The 18,620-nt window shown below is 41.0% G+C and overlaps 2 protein-coding genes across 3 annotated transcripts in view; both read right to left on the bottom strand.

Moving 5' to 3' along the window:
* Positions 1-229: 229 nt before the first annotated feature.
* On the bottom strand, positions 230-3,048 carry LOC145390913 (uncharacterized). The gene is made up of 3 exons (XM_080265645.1): positions 2,904-3,048; positions 944-1,118; positions 230-671 (listed from the first exon to the last, which is right to left on the bottom strand). The coding sequence occupies exons 1-3, from the start codon at positions 3,046-3,048 to the stop codon at positions 230-232; spliced, it is 762 nt and encodes a 253-aa protein (XP_080121771.1).
* Positions 3,049-7,046: 3,998 nt separating this feature from the next.
* Positions 7,047-18,620, bottom strand: part of LOC145391058 (tubulin alpha-1 chain-like) — a 38,051-nt gene continuing 26,477 nt past the window's right edge. The window contains exons 3-11 of one of the 2 annotated variants that reach the window (XR_013895763.1): positions 15,615-15,719; positions 15,068-15,264; positions 13,850-14,031; positions 13,215-13,311; positions 12,724-12,822; positions 12,337-12,486; positions 11,781-11,970; positions 9,999-10,168; positions 7,047-7,147 (exon numbers count right to left, since the gene is read on the bottom strand). Coding sequence is in view for 1 of the 2 variants with exons in the window: in XM_080265788.1 (XP_080121914.1) it covers positions 10,059-10,168; positions 11,781-11,970; positions 12,337-12,486; positions 12,724-12,822; positions 13,215-13,311; positions 13,850-14,031; positions 15,068-15,264; positions 15,615-15,719 (1,130 nt within the window). In the remaining variant the exon portion in view is untranslated. The remainder of the gene's footprint in view (positions 7,148-9,998; positions 10,169-11,780; positions 11,971-12,336; positions 12,487-12,723; positions 12,823-13,214; positions 13,312-13,849; positions 14,032-15,067; positions 15,265-15,614; positions 15,720-18,620) is intronic. The other variant, XM_080265788.1, reaches the window with a different exon arrangement.

The raw sequence follows: 18,620 nt of genomic DNA, 5'->3' as shown, positions 1-18,620 counted from the left end.
TGAGGACATCATTATTTTATTCTCGTTACCACCGGACAATTTTAATGAGTTTGGGAATTATCTCTTGCAGTGAGGGGGTTGATGTGGGTTGTGTCTTGTCCCTCCAACTCGAAAGGTCACTCCCAAACAAAATAAATTAGTTTGGAGGTACATAACGAAAAAGAGGTCCTCGTAGGGACAGTACTAATAACAAGTATGGCACATATTTATCTCTACATATATAATTTTCTTATAGTTCAGCCTTAACCCCGGGAAATTCTAGATTATGAAGAAGTCGCTGGATCTGTATCTTGGCAATGCTTCGCTTTTCTGGATCCAGTCGCTTTAAAATGGACACCAGACTCAAGCAAAATAGCCTCTCACCATTTTCTACCTCGTCTATATGGTATCCACTGAAATTACCCAAGACCATTGATGAATCCTGGTCATTGTGTTTGATTTGCTGTGAGTCATAGTCCCAATGCTGTGTTTTTTGTCGCTTGGGGTTGGTTGGGGACGCTGGGCGGGAGAAGATCGAGTGGCTGATCCCGTTGACAGTGGCAGGAGCAGGATGTTTGGTGGCAGCGGTGGGATTGTGCTTGGTCTCAACCTCCTCCTCTTCTGAAGGCGGCTCCGGCTCCTCCTCGTCCTCGGTGCCCCCCGCGTCAGAAAGTGTGTCGCGTCGTTCCGCCCTGCAAGATGTATGAGATGTATGTTACATGTATGAGAGGGCTTATTAGGTGAATGGTGGTGTGTGAAACTTGTCAGCTATTGTCACCAGAGCCAGAAAGAGGTTACATTTTCATCCTTGGTTTTTATTTTGTCTCTGTCTCTATTTGTCTGTCTACATGGAGAAGAAAAGTGACCTGGAATATATTTATGAGATCAGTGGTGACGTACTGTTTTGAACTCTTTCTCTCTCTCTCTCTCTCTCTCTCTCTCTCTCTCTCTCTCTCTCTCTCACCTGTATGGCCTGTGCTTGACGTGAGAGGTGAGGAACATGAGCTGTGACATGAGAGGCCAGCTTCCCTGATACACCTGTAGAGCGCCCCCTCCCGCTCGCTTAGGATTCATGTTCTTTCTCATCTCCCTAACAAATTTGTCTCTCAGGACTCTCCATCGCGCCTGGCATTCTCGAGCTGTGGGAGAAAATGGAAAGGAAATTATACCCTGTTCATTTTAACTTGACCCAAACTCGTCATCTCACAGTCCTGAATGCTGAGCTATAAGAGATTAACGCAAGGGTATGATGCTGTACACTTTAACATGCCCTAACTCTGCCACCACTGCATATTGAAAGCTGAACTGTAACAAGAGAGATGCACTAGAATATGGTGCTAGTCATAAGGAAGTGCAGTGGAAAGGATGTAGAGCCATGGTATTTTTTTTTTCTTCTGCCACTGAGATACGTCACATCAGCTGCAAAAAGACGAATATATGGGCCAAGTTAAAAAGAGCAATAGTCATGAACAGTGCCATGAAAAGGATGTAAAGTCGCAATGCTGTCATATTCTGCCACTGAGAAACGGGAAATAAACTGCAAAAGGACAAAAGTTATACCCGTAGTCAAGTTTAGGTGAACGAAGTATAGGTGAGGTGGGTTAGGTTAGATTAGATTAGGTTGTTAGGTTAATCCTGTATAGTTGTTTTTATTAAGCCAACACTGCAGATAACGGTGGGACTTATGGTAGCTGCACATATTGGCATGTGGCAACACTGTAATGTTCGAGAATGTGGCATCAGTGTAGATAGTGGGGCATGTGGCAACACTACGTAATGTTGGGGGCGCATGACAACAGTGCATAATATGCTGGTGCATGTGGCACACTTCAGGTAATGTTGGGACACTGCAGGCAATGTTAGCATATGTGACACACTGTAGACAATGTTGGAAAATATGTGTGTGTGTGGGGGAGAGGGGAGCAAGAATTGAAATACCCTCGAATTATCAATAAAATCATAAATAAAAACACAGTCGAATAAATAGTTTTAGCTGGGAGTAAACAGTTTTGAAGGAATACATGCGAATGAGATTGAACCTTTCATTAATTTGTATTACTACCGATCACGTGGTTTTTGTTTAAAGTTGTATAGCACGTGATTTGGCGTTACACGTGAATAAGATTTAAACCTTCATTCTTTTGTCTGTCAGCCACGTGGTATTTATTTACATTTGTATGGGATTTAAATTTTCACTGCCGTGCTTCCCAGTGTTGTCTAGTTTTGCCATTCTTTCAGTCTCTGCACTTCTTTTTCTGCTTCCCGCCCTTTCTCTCTCTCTCTCTCTCTCTCTCTCTCTCTCTCTCTCTCTCTCTCTCTCTCTCTCTCTCTCTCTTTCTTTCGTCTCACCTGTCATCGTTATTTGTCTGATTTTCGCCATATCACCTTCCTTGCATCACGCAGTTTCTTCCTACTGTCCTTCCCTCCCTTCCTCCTCCTCCTCCTCTCTACGTCTCTTCCATCCTTCTCCCATTTGTCTCTACGTTTCCTCCTCCTCGCTCATTCCGTCTCTTCGTTCTGAGAGTTTCTGCTGATATATTCCCATATCTCTCGTTGCGTCTATTCATCCTTCCGTTTCACCTCGTCCCTCCTTTCCTGCCACCCTCACACCTCTTCCTCTTTCCATTCCACCCTCCTCCTCCTCCTCCTCTCTCCATCTCTCCCTCTTTCTCTCCCTGCTCCTCTCTCTCCGACTGACCAGCCCGCCTAGGCTCGTATTGACGTGCCACCCAGACCCACCGCCGCCACTACCAAAAACCGCAAACCCACACCAAAAACCCCGTGAAAACACCTTGTAAACCCCTTCGAACCTCATGAAAATCCCTTCACAATGGCACCAACTCCTCCTCTACAAACCTATAGAGTCGTCAAGGAAAGGGGAGGTGAGGAAAGGATGAAAATGGGTGGAAAATAGGTAGCCTCACCGTGAAGGTTCAAACTCTCCGCAACGGCTTGCCACATCGCCTCCTTCTTGCGCAAATCACGATAGTCGACACTGCTTTGGTCGTAGAGCCCCGGGTACTGCTGCACCTCGATGATTAGCTTCTCGTCCTGGTCCAGCTGGTTCATGGCGCCCCTGGACCGAACAGGAAACACGTAGGAAGTAAACAAATATCAGGTTCCTCCGGGGCGTGGGAGTTGCGTTTCGTCTGCGTGCGGGTTGGCGGCGGCGGTACGACAACTGCGAGTAGTCGGCGTCAAGGGGGGGCGGGCGTACGAGTTTTGTTTTGATTTTGCCAACACGTAAATTCCTCGCTGTATCTTTCAAGTCTGGGTCAGATTCTTAAGCATACGTGAATTTTAGACAGCATATTCTTTTTCTCCATCCTTGCTTCCCTTCGTCTCTTCTCCCTTGCCAAACTTTGCTCTCGTCCTCGCTCTTTCTCTCCCTCTCTCTCACTCTCTCCCTCTGGCCCGCCCTCTCTCTCCTGACCACTCCCTCACAGCTGGCTCTCTCTCGCAGCTCACCTCTCTCTACCTGTGTCTCTCTTTCTCTCCTCTTCTTTCTCCTCTTTACCAACCAGCCTCTCCTCTCCCACCATTTCACGTATATTTTGCTGTGTTTGTGTATATTTATGTTAATATATATTTCTCAACCTCTCTCTCTCTCTCTCTCTCTCTCTCTCTCTCTCTCTCTCTCTCTCTCTCTCTCTCTCTCTCTCTCTCTCTCTCTCACCCCATTAGGTCAGTAAAACACGCCCGCCAAAGTTATGTCTCGTTTATTGATCTTAAAAAATATTGTCCTTACCTAAACTTTGCGAAGCTAATTTTCCTCCTACGTGTGTTATTACTTTGACTACTTTCAGATGGTGGACTATCGTGTGGACTATTTTAACTATTGGGCATATTTTAGGTAGCACAGGAGGCCTCGCAACACCTTTGTCTTAGTGATTTATTTGACCTCATACACCATGAGATTCACTTGTCTTTTTATAATATCGACATAGTTTTTATCAGCAACATATGAGAGTGGTATTGAGGTGTATGGTGCGGAATAAATCGCTATGGAAAAGGCTTTAGGGAATCCTGGAAACCGCTTGGAATATAACCCTGTGTTGCAGAGTAGTGAGTCATTGGTGTTAATAATTTGATTGAAATATAAGCTTAGTTGGTGAGCATCGGCAATTGATTTCTCTTAGATTAGTGAAAAGTAAATAACTTCTCCATCATAGGAAATTAATTAAGGACAGTTTCTTAATTATTAGTAGAATATTTGACATTTGGAAAACAAATAACAAGAAAATTGAAAAAAAAAAAAAACAAGGCTCTTATTTGAAAGCATTTTTGCCCTGGAAGAAAAATACAGGTCATTGTGGAAGAGGATGTGACCTATCTAAAGCATAATAATAATAATAATAATAATAATAATAATAATAATAATAATTATATATCTATCTATCTATCTATCTATCTATATATATATATATATATATATATATATATATATATATATATATATATCTTATGAGTCAGAACCATGAAAGGCAAACAGTAACATTATAAAGAGAAAATGTTTGACTAGTGAAATTAATAATATGAATCATGAGTATTTAACTATAAAGGCTATTTTCATACAAACAGTTCACTAGGCACTGTACACAATTACATCTATGGACAATATTACAGTAGAAAATTGATTACTTTTCTACCTAACTTCTGGCCAGACAACTAAAAACTGTTACACTAAGATGACACCATGTTTTATTTCGTTCTGGCTACATTGGACGGTTTTATTCATCACAAGAAGGATTCGTCTGACTCAGAGGATGAAACATTGAAGAAAAAAAAATCCAGTAACCTCTTAACTACAGTGAAGATTCCTGTTGTATTTTCTGCTTTATTCTTCCTACCTTCAGACGATTTTAGACTAGTAGTGACGGGTCAATACAGAATTAACACGTTTCGTTCGTCTCTTAAATAAATAATAACTATACGATTTCAATGCAAACCCGTAGGAGTAAAATGTTCAACAAATAGGATGTATGCATTTTATCTAGCATTATTATAAGGAACAGAGGAAGGCTAGGTGAGTCAAATGATGTACAGAGTCCATTTTTTGCGAGTATTACCGGCAGAAGAACAGTCATTGGATAAGATGTAAGTCATTGGATAAGGCAGATAGGACGTAAGAGGAATATATAGACCTACTGGAAGAAGACCATTTGATAGGTAAGGAAGATAGGAAGTAAGAAGGATATTTAAACCTACCAAAGGACAGTAATTGGATAGGTAAGGTAGATAGGAAGTAAGAGGGGCTGGATTTAGACCTATCAACTGCACGAGGTTCATTGAGACAGACATTTTATTATGATAAAGGGTAAATCTCTACATATAAATAAAAAATATGGACGGATGGATTTCATTTCTCACATTTTACAGTACAATCTCTTTCTCTCTCTTTTTTTATTTTTTTTTCTTGCACCCATCAAACAGGAGGATGATTATCAGAAATTTTTAACTGGGGAGGCCAGATATAGCCTTCATCAACCCCTCCAATAATAGATAAAATAAAGATAAAAAAAATTCCCACGGGATCATTATCACCGTCTGGAATTTGGAAGCGTTAAGAAAAAAAAAAATCATTGTACTGAACGTTTTATGAAATATAGTGAGAGAGATATTGTGAAAATCTTTGGTTCGAGATAAATATTTTGAGTATTTCTATCATGTTTTGTGGACGGATAATATCACAGGTAGGTAACTGAACACTTCGCTTAATAATAATAATAATAATAATAATAATAATAGATATGTATATGTATGAATGAGTGTATGTACAGCATGTATGTATGCGTTTTCCACTCGTAATTCCATATGTAAGCGAGTTAGAGGCCTAAAACTGAATACATGCATTACACGAGTTACAAAAACATGCATATTGGTACTAAAATTAAAAGGAGACAAAGGTAAAGGAGGAAGGGGTCAGTTTCAGAAATTATAGTAAGTGAAATTGTGGAATTAAACACCGTAGACTTTTCCGCGGTTGAAATTATAAGATTATAGACCGTAGACTTTTCCGCGACTAAGTTTTAGGGAACGTGCGGAGATGTATGTGATATTTTGGATTTTTTGTTCTTTTTCCCATTGTGGAGTGAGAGGATGTGGATGAGGAGAGAAGGAGTATGTAGAGAATTAACAAACGATTTTAACCCATTCACTCCGATAGCGCCTTCCATTTTTTTTTTTTTTTTTTACTATATTCTTGCTTCCTTCATACGATTTTATTACACTTTGGAGAGGCTTTTAAAACGAGGAGTGAGGTATAGCCTTCATCGATCCGTCTACTAATTGGGTGCTCTCCTCAGTTGAATTTAATATATGAAAACAGCAGGGAGAAAATGAAATATTCGCCATTGGAGTGAAGTGAATAATATACACTGAAAAATAAGGCAAAAAAAAAAAAATAGAAATTCATATGCAGAAGAAAACGATCGGAAAATAAAGGATCGTGGGAAGATGATAACGGATTGAAATGTGTAAAAGTAAATGAAGATAATGGGTAACTTAGTAGACATTATTCATTTACGATATTATTCACTGCGGATGGCTGTTTAGGTGAGTTTATTATTCACGATTATTCAACACAGCGAAGTCTAGGCTGCTTTGCTAGTCTGGGGGCCTAACAGATTTTAATAGCGAATAACTTTTGAGCTTAATAAATGGCTTTGTTAATATTTTCAGCCCGAGGACGCATTTTGTATTTTCTATTTAACGTCAGTCGATTTTTATTCAACTTACATATACTCTGGCAGAAGAGGTTAAAGTGTGAAGTGTCTGAAATAAATAAATATTAAACAAAATCGTATTAGCAGGTCAGAGGAAATTTTATAGTTTACAAGAGAGAGAGAGAGAGAGAGAATCTCTCGTGTGACTTAAAATTTCTTCACAAAGGCTGCTGGTAACTGATGAGGGAAAGAAAGAAAAGTTACACTAGGTTTATTATTTCATGAAGGCAGCTTGGTGAGAGAGAGAGAGAGAGAGAGAGAGAGAGAGAGAGTGAATCCGTGTTGTGCGCTGCTAAAAGTATCCCCACAAGGGCAGTATATTTAATGGTTGTTGTAATATCCCTCCTCCTCTTCCTCTTCGTTGTCGGATCCCGGGTTTTCCTCCACCTCGTCATAGTCCAGTTCCAGGGCCGCTAAATCGTCACGAGCCTCGGCGAATTCTCCTGCGGGGGAAGGAAACGAAGAAGGTAAACAAAGTGACCGTCCCGGGAGTGGAGACGGTCCCGAAGATGGCGCGACCGTCCCCGTAAACAGGGAGATCGCATTCTAGTTTTTATTGCTATTATGCGATTTCTTTTGCCTAGTACACCTGAATATCCTGTATGTAATTGATGCAAACTGTGCCTGCGTTAAAGAAGATTCAAATATCAGAAGAGAATACAAAGGGTGTCAAAGGTAAAACTATATGCTAAGGAAGCAATGGCACTAAATCTATACCAACGAGATTGACGTTCAGAGAGGCTGGCCAAAACACAGAGACCGTCCCAAGAATGCTAAAAATGTCTTGTTAACTAGATATATCGTTCAGAAAACAAGTTCCATCCCCCAAACTCATATTTTATGTCAACATTTAAGATAGTTCAGTGTTTAAACTTGCCCTATGCACTAAACAAATGATAGAGTTTGCGCAATCAGTTTTCAAGACTCATTTTAGTGCTCTCTTCTTTGCATTAATAAGAATTTACAACAAGAATAGCTAAACAAATGGCGAAAATTTTGCATAACCTGAAATATATGAGTAAATGAAGAGATCACCCTTTTTACGTAGACTAAAAAAAAAAAAAAGAATGGCAAGAATAGCCAGAAACTTGAAAAATTAGTTAGCATAATCTTCATTGTATAGCTTGATATATTTTAGGTTCGTTATTATCACACATTAATGTTATACTTACACCAGATATATACAAAAATAAGCCAGATATATACACAAATAGATTTAGTAAAAGGTTGTTTATATTTGTCAGTGTCTATATACAGTATACACGTTCAGTACGAGGTGTTACAGTAATTGTATTGCTTCTTGGTACGGTACAGGGTGGTTCAGGTGATTTCTATACTCCAAAAACTACAGTACAACAAAGGAGTGGTGTACAGTACGTCAACCATGTACGTGTAAACCAGTCACACACGTTCATATTTACATCTACCATTGACGGACCGTATCCATCACAGCAGCCACGACAGGTCTTTGTTTGGATTCACCCCGTCTCCTTAGTGTGCGGCCACACATACTCTAAACATGCGATCGTCAAGAAGAAACGATGCACCGGGTTAGAGCTGCTGTAGTATTAAAGTTTGATTGTTGGATGGACCCCTGAGCCTCGTTTCCTCTCGTCGATCACATGTTTGAGGCAAGTATGACCGTACCCTTACGTCCCTTACGTTTCTAATACATCGTTCTGAATGGAAAAGTGAAGCATGTTTCGCCTCCTACGCCCTAGATAGTCGCTTTGTTGTCTTCGTGTATGCTTCGTCAAGATTCCCAAGCTGTTTTATGTAAGTGGTTTATCCTGACGCCTTCTGCGCTTAAGAGATGAGCTTGAAAAAGGGCCAGCGTGAGTAGGCTTTACTCTGTTGCTGTTATTAAATTATTATCAGTTGTCCAGTGATAATTGTGTGTAATTTTTGTGTGTATTCTGACAAATTTCATTGTTTATCTTCACGTAATGCAGTTATATTATTTCCTTTACAATCTACCTATTAATCTACTGTCTACTGCGATGAACAAATTACTTAAGTGCTTTCTGTTGGGTAGCTACAGTTATGTGTTATTTTTATCTAGTTCCTGAAGCTTTCAAGTAATTAGTTTCATGTGTACTCATTGCAGGTGTATATTTTCAGTTATTGCCTCACCATTATTGTTATTATTATTGTTGTTGTTATTATTATTATTATTATTATTATGAGTGTTGTTATTATTGTGTTCACTGTAACTTTAAGTGTCGTGTTTCTGTTTGCTTTTCTCATTATTTTTCGTTAAGGTCCATTTATTCTTCTCTTGCGGTTCATTGTGAGAAGCCAGTGAACATTCCTTTGTGGAGAAGTCTTAAAGTTGTGAAATAAGTGAAAAACTGCAGTGAAAGAGAAACAGTGAGTGAGTGAGAGTGAGTGAGTAAGGGTGAGCCACAGTGGATGCCTTGGTGAGTGGGTGATAGAATGAGGTGGATGGGTGGGTGAGGTGGTTTTGGGTGGATCTTGGTGGATAAGTGAGTAAGCGAGGTGATCGGGTGAGTGTTCAGTGGATGGCATTGATGGGTAAGTGAGTGAGGCATTACTGAGTGAGTGAGTGAGTGAAGTGAATGAGGCGGTGAATGAATAACTGAAAGAAGGTTGGTGGATAGTGGGGGTGAGACATTAAGTGGATGCCAGCCGTGAGTGACTAAAAAAGTGAGTTAGGTGAAAATGGGTAAGATGGATGGGTAAGAATGCCACTGGTGAGTAAGTAGTAGGTGAGGAGGGTGAGTGAGGTAGATGGATGAGTATAAGTGATGGATTTTCTAAGTGGAGGATAAGTGGGTAGAACAGGTTAGTAAGGAGGAGAGTTGAAAGAGGTGAATAAATGAGTAAGGGTGACAGGTGAGAAAGGTAGAGGTGTGTGAGGTGGGGAGGTGAGATGAGATGAGTAAGTTAAGTGAGGGAGGATGACAGAAGTAGGATTTAGGCATATGGTTCAGTTCTTCAGCCCGATTACGTGTTGTTTACTTTATTCTTGCTAATACACCTAGATAGATAGCTGGGTGGGTGGGTGGAGCGGATGAAAAACTTGAATAACTAGGTACATGGGTGGGTGGTGGGTGGAGTGGATGAGTAACTAGGTACTTGGGTGGGTGGTGGGTGGAGTGGATGAATAACTAGGTACGTGGGTGGGTGGGTGGAGAGGATGAATAATTTGGTGGGTGGGTGGGTGGCAGTAAGCTACACACACTTTACTGTACATCATTTGATTTAGTGTTCGTGAAATTTACACACAGTTTAGCTTGTACGAAAATATACCAACAAGAGCACCCAACCAACTTCAAAGACACATCGGTGGATATATGGGGATCGATGAGAGAGGTGACGAGACGAGTGCACTTAGTAGCTGATGTCTTCCGATCCCTCCCAGATATCACCAACACTCTGTTCCACCTCGTCATAGTCCATCTCAAGGGCGCCTGTGTCTTCACGCGCTTCATAAAATTCCCCTGGGCATCAGAGCATGGGAGAAGGGGGCGTGAGTGTGGCTGAGTTGTTTGAGTGGGTGGGTGAGGCTGGGTTGGGTTGGGGATGGTTTGTTCATTGTTTGGGTGGGTTGATGAGGTGGGTGAGGCTGGGTTCGGATGGAGATGGTCTGTTGATTGTTTTGGTGGGTTGATGGGGTTGGTGAGGTTGGGTTGGGTTGGGTTTGGGATGGTCTTTTGATTGTTTGGGTGGGTTGGTGGGGTACGTGATACTGGGTTTGGTTGGGGATGATTTGTTGATCGTTTGGGTGGGTGGGTGGGACTGGGTTGGGTTGGGCTGGGGATGGTCTAATGAAAGTTTTATCACCATTCTGACAACTCTGTTCTTGATATCTTTAATAAATGGTGCGCTGCTGTCTTCTTGTTCAGGGAGTTAAGTTCGGAATAGTTGATGGTTGAAAAACTTGAATGACGGGTATGAGCTGTAGTCAGAATAATAGCACATAGAATTTAATGAAGATCGAGGTGATGAGTTTATTGATGGAAAGAATGGAGTGGGACAAAAAAGTGAGGTTGATATAAAATAAAATAGTGTACGAGTAAGTGAAGATCTGGAATATGAAGTAAAACATATCATTCCTTTAGAGATGAGGAAGAAAATGATCGAAGTCAAAGCACACCATGGGAGGGAAAGGGTGACTGATGGGTGATGTGAGAAGATGTAACACCAAGTGGATCAGAAAAAAAGATTAGAAAAAAAAAAAAAATCCTTGTTAGTCAGTATATCAAACTTTAGGTGGGATTATTATACTGTAAGTGTGTGTGTGTGTGTGTGTGTGTGTGTGTGTGTGTGTGTGTGTGTGTGTGTGTGAGGGTACGGATGTGAGATTAAATATTACGTTAATTTTTGTTAATATGAAGTGAACGTGGGGTAAAGGAGAGGGGATCAACATCTAATCTGCAAGAAAATGAAATTGCATTGAACATAGGTCATTCTGTAAATACAAAATAACAATGCTTCGTTGGAAACAAAAGAAGACTCTTATTTTTTTTTTCAAACTTTTTTTATATACTTCATCACTTCTAGTAATTTCAGCATCAGATTCTTAATAAAATCAGTATTATATATATTTTTGCCCAATCCAGCATTCTGAAGAAACAATATCGTAATAAGTCGTACTCCATTTTTTCTTCCAAAAACTCTTCCTAAACTCATTCCATTTTAGTATTAAGATGTTTTCACTTCCGTATTTCAAGCATAGATTTGTCCGATTCCTGTATTCAACTTGTGCTTTTTCTTCCACTGCGTTTCTTCCCTCGCTTTCATTCTCATCATGTCCTTAAGAATCGTAATCCTTCCTTACTACTGTTTTCTTCCTTCCCTCCCTGTTTTCCGATCATCTCTTTCTTCCAGTCCCGTCCTTTCTTCCTTCTTCCACTTTTCTTCTTCTCCTTCCCTATCTCCCCCCCTCCATTATTTCTTTTTCCTTTATTTCTTTTCCATCCCTTTCTGGCTCCTTGATTCCCTCCGTCATTCCTATTTCTCCTTCCTCTCATCCTTTCTGCCTTCTCCCCTCTCTACCTCCCTTCTTCATTCCTTCCCCCTCTCTCTTCCATCCCTCGTCCCTCCACTCACCTTCCTCCATGCCTTCGCCGACGTACCAGTGGACAAATGCCCTCTTGGAATACATCAAGTCGAATTTCGTGTCCAGTCGCTTCCACGCCTCCTTGACGGCCGTGGTGTTGGACAAGACACAAACGGCCCTCTCGACTTTGGCCAGATCGCCTCCAGGAACCACAGTAGGGGGTTGGTAGTTGATGCCCACCTGAGTGGATGAAGATGGAAGTTAGGCAGAGTAATTGGGTGCCGTGTTTGAGGACTTTTTTGTGGTTTTAAATGTGGTTGTGATAGAGCCTTAAGCACCTCCGCCAGCGAAGTTACTCTCTATACTTGTAATATTATGAAATTCTTGTGTTCGATTGCGTAACATCATAGTACCTAAATAGAGGCGTACAGAGAGAGAGAGAGAGAGAGAGAGAGAGACGCAAGTATCTCCCCCAAGTTTGACGAATACATAGTAGAAAAATTCCGTCATCTGAAAAGCGCACTAGCAGAAATCGGGTTTTCATTGTACTTCGCCAGTTGTAGATCATCTTTAGACGGAACTGGGAAGATAGTTATTTCTTTGTACCTTAAATCCTGTAGGACACCAGTCGACGAAGGATATAGTTCTCTTGGTCCTGAGTTCTGATATGGCAGCGTTGACGTCCTTAGGCACCACGTCCCCCCTAAACAGCAGACAGCACGCCATGTATTTGCCCTCCTGGGGGTTGCATTTTACCTGGGGAGAGGAAAAAAAGTAGGTGATGAGGCTGTGTTTCTTTCTTTCCTTCCATCAGTCCATCCACCAATCCATTCATCAACATTCCATCCACCTTTCTCTACCTGTCTCTCCTTCCAACCAACCATCCACCTCTCTATAGTTGTATGTCTGTATCTGTTATATCTCTCAATCAATCTGTCCACCAGTGAATCCACCTCAGTATCTATCTGTAACTATTATATTCAACCATCTCACCATCTGCTGGTTGGGTTCGAAGCACTTTGCCGTAATGGTGCGCACATCGAAGTTGTCATGTTGAGACTTTTCAGAAGAGACCACAGGGGCGTAAGTTGCCTGTAGGAGAAGGTGGGGTTACGTCTTTTGTCCTTGTGTTATTAGCATTATATAGAGACCTGTGTTTTGATTATGTGTTATAAGAATCATATGTGGAGTATAATTTTTGCCTTTGGATGCATTGTAATCTGTATGGTTTATCTTATATCTTGGCTAAATCTTCGTTGACTGAGGCTGTTATAAGAATCATATATACTTGGATTAGGTTCAGTCCACTCATCTATATCTGTCTATCAATCCCTTCTAACTCTCCACCCATTCCTCGTATCAGTCTATTTCTTATTCCCCACCCTTTCCTTACATCTATCCCAGCCCTTCAAACCCATCTGTCTATCTTTGATCTCCCCCCTCCCCTTCCTCCCTGTATCTATCCAGCCCATCTATCCACGTACCAAGGGGAAGTGGATGCGAGGATAGGGTACGAGGTTAGTCTGGAACTCTGTCAGATCCACGTTAAGGGCTCCATCGAACCTCAGGGACGCTGTGATGCTGCGGGATAGAGGATAGGTGAGGAGAGGTGTGGATAGGCGTGTGCACCTGTCTAAGCTTCCATCCATCCATCCATTCATTCATCTGTCCAGTCATCCAGCCATCCACTCATCCGTGTATCTGTCAGCTCATCCGTTCTTCAGTCCGTCTTTGTCTGTTCATCTTTCATACACATGTATCCATCCATCCATCTGTGTGTATATTTATCTATCTATCTGTCTATCGATCTGTCTGTCTGTCTATCCACTTATTTATCCAGGCAACCGTCTATCTATCTAGCCATCATGTATCTTCCCAAATTTCTCTCTCTCTCTCTCTCTCTCTCTCTCTCTCACATGGACACCACCTGGCCAATCATCCAGTCATACAGTTCAGGTTGGTCTCTATTCATCTGTATCTATCTATGTCTAACTGTCTATCTATCTTTTTTTCAATCTGTTTATCTATCTATCTGTGTATATCTGTATCTATCTATCTGTCTGTCTATCTATCTATCTATCTATCTATCTACCTATCTATCTGTCTATCTATCTCTCACCTGGACACCACCTGGCCAATCATGCGGTTCAGGTTGGTATAGGTAGGTCTGGAGATGCCAAGCCCATGATGGCACAGATCATATATAGCCTCATTATCCACCATAAACTCCACATCACAGTGCTCCAGGGTAGTGTGGGTGAACAGGATCGAGTTATAAGGCTCCACTACTGCCGTTGACACCTGTAGGGAGAGGTAGAGGTGAGTAAATGAGCTCTAAATACCTGCACGAATGGCAAGGTGGAGTAATGGGTTAGAAGAGAGTAAGGTAGAGGTGAGTAAATGAGTAAATGAGCGCTGAATACATGCACGAATGACAAGGTGGGTAAATGGGTGAGAAGAAGGGAATGTAGAGGTGAGTAAATGAGCTCTACCTGTATGAATGACGAGGTGGATTATTGGGTGAGAAGAGGGAATGTAGAGGTGTGTAAATGAATAAATGAGCTTAAATACCTGCACGACTGACAAGGTGGGTTAATCGTTGGACAGGTGAGTGAGAAGAGGGAAGGGGAAGGGTGAGTAAATGTGGACTTGAGCTCTAAATACCTGCACGAGGGACTATCGGTTTATGGATGGGTTAATGGGTGAGAAAACTGTCGTGTTAATGTTGCTGAAGCTGAAATGGGAGAGAATGAAGTCGTTTAGGCAGTGTGAATGGTAGTAAGTAAATGAGTATGAGTTTAACCACAGATACCTTTTGAAGTGGTTACTGAGGACATTAAGTTTTAGGCAAAATTATATGCGTCTACCCTGTATTTTCCTCGTGCCGTTTTCTTTTTGAGGAGCTGTTTTGGCCTGTCAGATAAAATGAATACCGTAAATCTTTTGGATGTACTGGGGAAAAAAATGTATTGAAGAAAGTTATAGCATTTTATTGTACTAAAGAATTAAGTAAGAAATCCTGTTACTCTTTTTACTCGACACAACACATATAGGAAGAAGAGGACGTGAAAGAGGAAGAGGAAGGGGAAGGTGAGAGGGAGGAGGAAGAAAGAGTGCGTGAGGGATGATCTCGGATTAATTTTCCCAGAGAGAGAGAGAGAGAGAGAATCTTAGACGCATATTGTATAGAGATAATTTAACTTCCTTATTCACAAGAAAGCTAGACCTATAAGCAGATGAGCGTAAAGATTGGCAGATAGACAGATAGATAGATTGGTAGATAGATAAATAAATAGATAGATAGACTGACATACAGACAGATAGATAAACTCCATACCTTAGGCGCAGGATAGATAGAGAAGCAGAGTTTAGATTTCTTCCCATACTCTATTGACAGGTGTTCCATAAGCAGGGACCCGAAGCCAGAGCCAGTCCCCCCACCAAAGGAATGGAACACAAGGAACCCCTGTAGCCCGGAACACTGCTCCTGTTGCTTCCGTATGGTGTCCAGCACTACCTCCAGCTGTTCCTTGCCTGTGTAGATAGATAGATAGATAGATAGATAGGTAGGTAGTTAGGTAGGTAGATGGATGGATGGATTCATGGTACTGTACATACATTGATTTGATACATGCTTAACAAGTAGCTTGATGGGTTCAGAGGTAGGTAGGTAGGTAGATTGAATGACTGATTAACATAGATTGATAGATAGGCAGATGCAGTTGACAGGTAGATAGATAGATAGGTAGGTAGTAATGTAAATGAAAGCAAATAGGAAAATAATGGTAGCAGTAAGGAACTCGTATGAAATGAAAAACATTGATAAAAAAAAAAAAATAATAGTGATGATAATAATAATAATAATAATAATAATAATAACTTACCAACAGTGTAGTGCCCCCTAGCGTAGTTATTAGCAGCATCTTCCTTCCCGGTATGAAGACAGTTCGGCGAGAAGAGATTTCGGTATGTGCCGGTTCTGATCTCGTCTGTCGGTGAAAAAGAGAGCGAGGTTAAGTTAGGTTAGGTTAGGATAGAATGGGCTAAGTTAGATTTGGTTAGGTTAAGTTAGGTTAGGCTAGGCTGGGTTAAGGTAGATTTGGTTTGATTAGGTTAGGTTAGATTTGGTTAGGCATGTTTGGTTTGGTCAGTGTTGAGATATATTGGTTAGGTTAGGTTCTTTTCGGGGGTTAAGTTAGGGTTGGTTAGGTTTAAGTTAGGACAGGAATGGAACGTACCATAGTTACAGACAGTGGAAGTGAAGGTTGAAGAAAGAGGAGAGTGAAGGGAAGGAGTGAGGAGGAGAAGGAGGAGGAGGAGGATGGAAGGAAGGAAGGAATGAGGAGAAAGAAGGAGAATGCGGGGAAGGAATGAGAAGGAGAAGAATAAAGGGAAGAAATGAAGAGGAGAAGGAGAAGGAATAAGGGGAGCCGGAAGGAGAGAGGGGAAGATGAGATAATTGGGGAAATACTGGGAAGAACTGATAGACCTTAGGGAATGGACTGTCAAATCTATGAAGGGGTAGATAGATAGACAGGTAGAAAGATAGATAGGTAGAGAGACACAGATAAATAGGTAACTGTATGGATGGATCTGATAAAATGAACTGACAGGAAACAACGTGGGATTAAATTCGCATTCTTTCGGCCAGCAAATCACTTATTTAGCCCCCCCACCACTGCCTTACCCCTGCATTTTTGACCATCACAGAGGCGACATAGGATTCCGTGAGAGATAACACTGCAGAAGGTATTATCAGCGAACCATCATAGGATTACGTGGCTATGCACTGGCGATGAGGGGGAATGAAGCCTTGCAGTTTATTTACCAGTCTAAGCTTGGGGAAGAAATGCCATCAAATACCGTTATAAAAAGAGAGGAATTTATGGGGATGAGAACGACTGAGCTGAAAATCACGGAGGACAGACGGAATTTATGTGATGACGAAAGAAGATTAGCATAAGGTATTTAAAAATATACTTTAAAAATATAATATAACTCGTCTTTGCGAAAATTGTCTCCAAAAAATAAAACCAAAAACAGATGAAAATATAAAGATAATATTCGTCTTTGTCTTTGGTCTTCATGAAAAAGAGTTCACAGAAAATTTTGCCGATTACGTGAAAGATGTACAAAAAACTCCATTCCAGAGACAGAAGTAGCGCAAAAAATTTATCAGATTACGTAAAAGACCTATATCTCTAATGCATAGCGAACAGAATTAGGATAGTAATTTTTTTTTCAGAATATATGTTTTTTTAGATTCCGTGATGGATGAATAAAAAACTGAAAATGAAAGACGAGAGCAGTGCAGTTGTAATTCCATGATAATAATAATAATAATAATAATAATAATAATAATAATAATAGTAATAATAATAATGATAATAAGGCATGTTGCAAAATCTCCATATCCAGCGAGACGATTTGTAAGATCAGTGCAGAAGGATGAGGAGGAAGCTGGAAGGTGTTGAGGTAGGATGACATTTCTGCTGCTTGCAATATTTAGAGGTATGCTGGAGGTGGGAGGTGGGGGGAGAGGGTTGAGAAAGTAAGAGGTGGAGGAGGAGGAAGGAAGAGGAGAAGGAGGGAGAAGAAAGAGGAGGAAAAGGATGGAAGAGAAGAAGGAGGAAGAGGGAAGAGAAGGAGAAAGAGGGAAATGTGTGGAGGAATAGGAGAGGAGTAGGAGGAGGAGGAAGAAGATAGAGAGATCAAGAGGTTGCCAAGAACGTCATGTGAGAGAGGAGGAGAAGGAAATATTTTGAGCCTGTAGGTGATGGTAGGTGGGGAAGAAGATGGAGGTAGGAGAGAGAGAGAGAGAGAGAGAGAGAGAGAGAGAGAGAGAGAGAGAGAGAGAGAGAGAGAGAGAGAGAGAGAGGCTTTTGGGACGCAATAATGTTGAGGGATGAGCCACGTGAGTCACCCTGTCCCTCAGCACACACACACACGACACGCGACCACCCAAGTCCTTAACATCATCTCGGTTTTGATTCATTCTCCCTGCCTCTAGATGATTTTATTCAACTTCCGTGAGAGTTTTCGAACTGGAGGGGTTAAATATCACACGGCTCTTATTTATTTATTTATTTATTTATTTACTTGAAGGGAACAGTTATTGCGGACTTCTTCCCTTTGGTTCCTTCTTCCTTGTTTTAAAAAAGATACAGAGATTCATTTTTTTTTTTACTCGTAGTCTTTAGATAATTTACCCTCGTCTTCCCTCATCAATTATTTTGGTAATGGAGAGGGACGCCTTCATGTGGTGGCACTGATATGACAGGACGGGTGTGCTGCCCGGTTATACAGACGTCCCTCAACTCTCTCCCTGTCCCACCAAACTAGGATGGTGGGTTGCCGGAGAGGAGCATTTTCAGCCTGCAGTCCACGGGGTTCACATTTCAGTTGAACCTGGGGCTACTGCTACATTTACTACTACCACCATTACCATTACTACTATTACTATTACTACTACTACTACTACTACTGTTATTACTACTCCTACTACTACTGCTACTACTACTACTTCCTACCCCTTCAATACAAGTGGTTTGTTTTCCATTCAGTTATTGGCACACGCATTTAGAGGCATAACCAGAAGTGATTTTAGATAAGAAGAAAAAACTATCATCCTTTAGTTCTTATCAGCTTAGTGAGACGGAAACCCAGTTAGTGTTGATGGTGCATGCATGTAAGTCCCTTGAGAGATTGATAAGAGAGACTGATAAGTGGAAATGATCAGCGAAACATGTATGAAGTAGAAACCAATTTAATATCCTCTTGACATTCGTAACGCAAAACAGAAACTAGTAGAAAATAGTGTTTAAATCAACATTGTAAACTCTTCATTTTTTTATAACGTTAAACTGATAAATAACGAAAAATAATGTGCA

The sequence above is a fragment of the Coenobita brevimanus genome, chromosome 16 (assembly GCF_032717465.1).
Source record: "Coenobita brevimanus isolate Jiangsu-jjx chromosome 16, ASM3271746v2, whole genome shotgun sequence".
Taxonomy (NCBI): Eukaryota; Metazoa; Arthropoda; class Malacostraca; order Decapoda; family Coenobitidae; genus Coenobita; species Coenobita brevimanus.
This window is presented reverse-complemented; position numbering and strand designations above follow the sequence as displayed.

What these genes read in the sequence shown, in the direction of transcription:
- LOC145390913 (XM_080265645.1), bottom strand. Translation starts at nt 3,048, where the DNA reads ATGAACCAGCTGGACCAGGACGAGAAGCTAATCATCGAGGTGCAGCAG. An exon ending in GGAGAGTTTGAACCTTCACG is followed by an intron (nt 1,119 to 2,903) that starts GTGAGGCTACCT and finishes TTTCTCCCACAG; the next exon opens with CTCGAGAATGCCAGGCGCGA. An exon ending in GTCAAGCACAGGCCATACAG is followed by an intron (nt 672 to 943) that starts GTGAGAGAGAGA and finishes TACATCTTGCAG; the next exon opens with GGCGGAACGACGCGACACAC.